Genomic DNA, 6135 nt, shown 5'->3' on the forward strand with positions numbered 1-6135 from the left:
AGTCGATAAAGAGCAGACTACTGCTGAGCCAACGCTTGATAAGGTAGTACAGCTCAACCCACCAAAGCCCAAAAGGAGATATTCAAAGAGAAAAGCCACACCAAGAAAATCACCATCTCCTAAAGCTCAATCACTTATAGGTTTTGTTTACGTTAAGAAAAACGAAAAAGGTGTACAACATCTCCCTCGTCATCTGACACAAGTTCCAAGACCACTCCTGAAGCTAATCCCTCCAAAAAGATGTATTCCTGTCCTACTCCAGCCCTTAAAACCTGCAGCTCCTCCTCCTCCCCAGAGCTATCCTACTACTCTCCCCTCCAAAAAGAAGAAGAAGAAGAGACAAGGATGGAAAAACTCGTCGAGAGGCTAGAGCAGATGGAAAAGAATCAAGCTGCCCAACACAAACAGCTGACTGAGCTGATAGGGAGCACATCACAGAGACAAGTTGACAGTTTAGCTAATCTGAGAAGTGACATGAAAAAACAGTACAAGGAGTTTCAAGATACCTGCACGAAACTCGATCTGAAAATTACTGAGCTTGAGAGCAATATGAATGCGAAAATTCAAGAAATGGGTAGTAAAGTGGATAGTGAGATTGAGATAATGAGGGGATCTCTGAATCACATCAAGGCCGGTAGGTCGAGTGTGAGAGACCCAAACAGAGTGGGAGAAATTATCAAGAAGCTTGACAGGCTGGAAAAGGAATCGAAAAAGAAGAATTTAATCATTACTTACCCACAGTGTAATGAGAACTCAGTTGAATCAGTGAAAAAAATTCTCAACGATAAATTCAATGCTAGTGAACATATGGTGGAGGTAAGATCACTCCCGCAAACGAATGATAACAAAGCACGCGAAATTGTCATTCTCAGCTCTTCTGAGATGAAGCGAAATATCCTTCGTAGTAAGAGTGAATTAAAGGGGAATGAGATTTACATCGATCAGGACTGGACCTCACTGGAACAGGAATCGTTGAAAACGCTACTCCAAAGTGCCAACGTACTTCGTAGTGAAGGCCACCGTGTTTTTGTGAGAGGCCCGAGCAATATTTCCATTGATGGGAAGTGGCACTTGTTCAATTCTGAAACCGAACAACTGCTGATCCAGCCACCAAGGAGGAACACACGAAACCCGGGGCTTGAAAAGTGTGACTCAAGCCAGCAACGCAGCATCTCAAAAAACGGAGCAAAGTAGGGCCACTCAACGTGCTGTTCTGGAAAATGAGCTCTTTCTCCAATGTCGCCGAACATGAGAACATCGCAGATCATGAAGTGATATGCCCGTCAGAAACGTGTTTGGTGGATCGACCTAGATGGATGCCAGCCGCACTACGAGACTACAAGCAGATTTGGTCCAATGGAGAGAGAGAAGCAGACGTCGGAAGAGCCAGTGGTGGCCTCGTTCTTTTGGTTAGTGGCGATCTTGATTTTGTAAGCGTGAGTGTATGCAATTGTTGCATTTTTATTAAACTCATTACGTGCTATGGAAATATTTTAATAGGAAATATATATTTTAAACCTGATAAAATAGATATTCAAACGAAACTAAAAGAGAGGCAATCCATTCTAGATGAGCAAGACCTCATAGGAAATCGAAATTATGTGTTCATAGGGGGTGATTATAATGCCCAACTTGGCAGACTATGTTTAAATTACATGCCTGAGGAAATTTTTGATTCTACAAAACTCGATTATGACTGTATTTTAAGTCATGATGAGTGCAACCCCAGAGGTAGTTTAATAAATGACTTTATGATAAAAAATGGCTTTATACTTATAAATGGTCGTTCTCATAGTGATAAACCAGCGAAAATAACTTTTGTTAAACATTCCGGTATTAGTATTATTGATCTAGTCTGGGCGAACTCCTCTAGCCTCTCCCTCGTAAATGATTTTAAAGTAGACCGCAGAGTTACAGCATCAGATCACTTCCCCATTATTCTGGAATTAGGTGAAAACCCTACCTCCTGTCCTTCTCCTTTAGCCAACTCCCTCCCAAAGACGGTGACTGATTCAAATATACCTAAATTGAAATGGTTTCCTGAGGATCGAGAAAAAATTTGCAAATACTATGATGAAATGCACAAGTTAGGTAGAAACCCAGATTCATATGTCAATAACACCCCACTAGCAATTTACGAGGAATTTGTTGATGTAGTACACGTTGCGGCTGAGGTTTCAGGCATGTGCATAAAGTCAAATAACGTTTATGTGAATTCTCAGAGAAACCCCAAGACAATGAAGAAAAACAAACCCTCGTTTGATAAAGACTGTTCGGAAATGAGAAATGCATTTAATCAATTAGTAAATCGATGCTTTGCCGCAAACTCCAGTGGCGAAAACAGAGCTGCTTATTTGGATTGCAAAAAGAAATATAAGAAACTCAGGAAATTCAAAGAAGAACAATTCTATAAGCAGAGGGAGGAGGACATTGCAAACGTTCGCAATTTGGGACAATTTCGGGAAACAGAAAATTTTTATAAATCAATTGGTATGACTAGTGCAATTAGAAGCTCGGGCAAAATAAGTAGCTGGAATGATTTCTATAGAGGTATTTATCCGCCTAGAATGCAGATTCATCGGAAATATCCCAATTTTTCGGTATATCAACTTGACATGGAAATCTCCCTTGATGAGATTCGAAAGGCAATCAAGGAAGCGGGAAATGCCAAAGCACCTGGTCCAGACCAGGTATCAAACGAATTCTTCAAGATTCTTCCAGATTGCTGGGAGTCTAGCCTATCTACTATGTTCAATAATGTAATGAACTGCGAAGCATGTCTTCCGGAATGGTCTAGAGTAATTTTACCGATGTTGTACAAAAAAGGTGATGCTGAAGACCCCGCGAACTACAGGGGCATTGCCCTTGTCAATTGCGTGACAAAAATTTTTACCTCTATCGTGAAACGTAGGCTGGAGACATGGGCTGAGGAACGTGGTATCTTACCTGAAACTCAATTTGGGTTTCGTAGAAAAAGAAGTTGTGCTGATGCCATCTTCACTCTTCTCTCAACGGTGCATCTACAGCTGAGGCATGAGAAATCCGAAGTATTCGCGGTGTTTGTGGATTTCAAACGAGCCTTCGACACTATCCCACCACCACCTGCTCTCGAAAAGATTGCTGGAGTTGAGGGTGAGTCCAAGGCTCGTTAAGATAGTGAAGTCTTTGTATGACCAGGCGGTAGTTCAGGTGAGATGCAAGGGAGAATTTTCAGATAGGTTCGAGGTGACGGAGGGAGTTCTCCAGGGTGAGTCCTTGAGTGCTCTCCTATTTGTTCTCTACATCGCAGATTTCGAGTCTGAGCTTAGACGCAGGGGTCTCGAGGGTCCGGATATGGACGGATGGAACGATCTTCTGTTGGTTCTTTTTGCAGATGATACTGTCTTGTTGGCGAGGAATTATATTCACCTTGTGAAAATGCTGAGAGCTTTAGAAGAATATTGTAGTATGAAAGAATTAGCGATTAACACGCAGAAGACGAAAATAATGATATTCAAGAAAAAAGGGAATCCTGTGGATTTAAAAAAGATGAACTTGTGCCTATATAATGAACCAATAGAGATCGTGAAGTCCTTCATGTATCTGAGTGTTACTCTCTCGTCGAATGCGCTAGCTGACGCGACTCTGAACTCTGTGGTGGGGAAAGCCCGCGCTGCTAGTCAAGCTGTTCTCAACATCCTTTATAAAACAAGGACTGCTCCCTGGAGCGCCACTCTAAAACTATTCCAGAGTGTTATTGTCTCCACGGTTTTGTATGCCGTCCCTGGTTGGGGTTTGTTGGTGCGAGATAACATTGAGCTGATGCAGACTTCCTTCTTCAAAAAACTCTTGATTCTCCCGAAAAGTACACAAGGTTGGGCCTTGCGGCTGGAGCTCGATCTCATGCCCTTGCAATTATATGCAATAAAAAATGTTTGAAAGTGGTATATTCATATTCTCCAGTCTCAAGACTCATACCTCCCAAAAATTTGTCTAAAACGCCTATTGGCGTTAGCCACGACCCCCACAGCTAGCACCAAATACAACTGGCAGCTCCAGTTCAAGGAGGTGGTCCTTGATTGTGATGCTATTGACTTGTGGGGTAATCTGGATCCCTCAGCGTGGATAAGGCANTTCCCCAGTCTCAAGACTCATACCTCCCAAAAATTTGTCTAAAACGCCTATTGGCGTTAGCCACGACCCCCACAGCTAGCACCAAATACAACTGGCAGCTCCAGTTCAAGGAGGTGCTCCTTGATTGTGATGCTATTGACTTGTGGGGTAATATGGATCCCTCAGCGTGGATAAGGCATAAGAGTGGGGCAATTTATTCCCTGGGTGAGAAGTTGAGGGGTAATGACTATTCTAGGTATCAGTCCTCAACGTCATGTCAGTTTTACATTTGCAGAAGACCAAATGACCATATTAAGAACTATATCTATGATAAACACCTCATTGCTGTGAAGAGAATAATTGCCCAGGTTAGACTATCGACTATACACCGCTGTCACCTCAGCCTTCCCTCTGGAAGTGTTAGAATAAATCTGAGAGATCAGTGTCACTGCTGCACGTCCGGTCGTTACGATAATTTATATCACTGGATCTTCAAATGTACTGCTTTTGCTGAATCACGGCGGAAATACCTCTCTGGAATCATAAATGGAACAGGAAATCCGGAATATCCCGCGATAGAATTTTTCAGAATTTTAGAATCACGCGCCTCCCTCTGCGAAGTCTTCTATTACTACATGAGTGAAATGTTAAAGAAAAGATCTGATATTTTAAGAGAACGTGAGGAAGAATGGATGAATGTATAAATGGCATAACAAACTAGCAAGCATACCAATGTACAGAATACTAGAAAATAAGTATAATATTTTTATACACTACTGTACCCCTCATATGGGATCTCTGAATCTCGTGAAATAAACTATATATATATATATATATATATATATATATATATATATATAATTTATTCCCAACCCTACTTGCCGCTCACTTCAATCACCTATTTGGAGCCAACTTCGGATAATAGCCGTTTTCGTAAATGAAGTCTCCGGGCTTGGTAATGAGGTTCAAATATTCGACGGTTCTACATTTTTAAGGGTAAGAAATTTTTATGGTCAAAACCAAGGGTCAGGACCAATAAGGGTCTGAGAATCCAAGGGTCAGAATATATGAATATATGAATATATGTATGTGAGGTTCAGAAGATTCTAGGGCCAAAATATCCGACGTTCACAACAAATATTATGTCCAGAAATTGAAAGGGGGGTGACCTATAAGCGTCAGATGATTACAGGGTCAGATTATTTAAGGGTCAAAATCCACAAAGCTCAGAACATTCCTCGCCTCAGCCATCTACTCTCTAAAAGTACTGAAGCGTAGAGAATTGGCCCTGTCATTCCAACTCTCCCCGAATTCTCACATTCCTCTCCACTCGTGGAACAAATAGAGAGTGGGTCTATCCACTGGGGATTGCGCCGAGAAAAACTATTTCTTGCTATTTTCAATTTTTTTGAATAACTGAATGAAATTTTCGACTGAATCGTCACTTTTTACAAATGTATGCTCAACAACGTGCTGGAAAAATTGCATTACGTTCCCGCTACTGGTAGCCCTCTCCAGTGTAAATCAGTAAGTTGAGAATAATATCATTAAATAAATTCCCACTCCGGTGCCAGATTTCGAGGGCACTAAATTATTATTTTGAAATTCTGCCGGAAGAAAACAGCAGTTCCTAACAATTTCTCAACAAATATATGTAAAACCCTTGTAGAATATGAAAAAAAAATACAGATGCTTTGAAAAATAATTTATGAGAGAACTATGTAAATAAACAATAAAAATCCAACTGAGGTAAAAATAGCACTGTGAATAACGAAGAACAAAATCCGATAATTCATTGAAGAGATATGAAGCATAGGAGGTTTGTTTGAATACACAAAAAATGAAAATTCAGTAGCGAAGCAGTAAGCCCGGTCAAGTGCTCAGTTTTGGACGAATATCTCGGAATCTAAAAGAAATGAAAAAAATTTTGTCAAGACTTTTTTTGTAGAGTGAACTGAAGGTTATAAAAATGGTTTTGAGAAGAATTTCGCTATCTCTCTTAGATTCCGAGATATTCATTAAAAACTGACCAAAAGTCAAAAT

General features: G+C 40.7%; 1 protein-coding gene across 1 annotated transcript; it reads left to right on the forward strand.

The window, feature by feature from the left end:
* Positions 1–240: 240 nt before the first annotated feature.
* On the forward strand, positions 241–4155 carry LOC107044635. The gene is made up of 4 exons (XM_015266583.1): positions 241–816; positions 2223–3132; positions 3215–3853; positions 3995–4155. Exons 1-4 carry the CDS (start codon positions 241–243, stop codon positions 4153–4155), a joined length of 2286 nt encoding a protein of 761 aa, XP_015122069.1.
* The last annotated feature ends 1980 nt before the right edge of the window (positions 4156–6135 follow it).

This window comes from Diachasma alloeum, unplaced genomic scaffold, assembly GCF_001412515.2.
Source record: "Diachasma alloeum isolate Michigan unplaced genomic scaffold, Dall2.0 Dall_scaffold_00772, whole genome shotgun sequence".
NCBI classification, from domain to species: Eukaryota; Metazoa; Arthropoda; class Insecta; order Hymenoptera; family Braconidae; genus Diachasma; species Diachasma alloeum.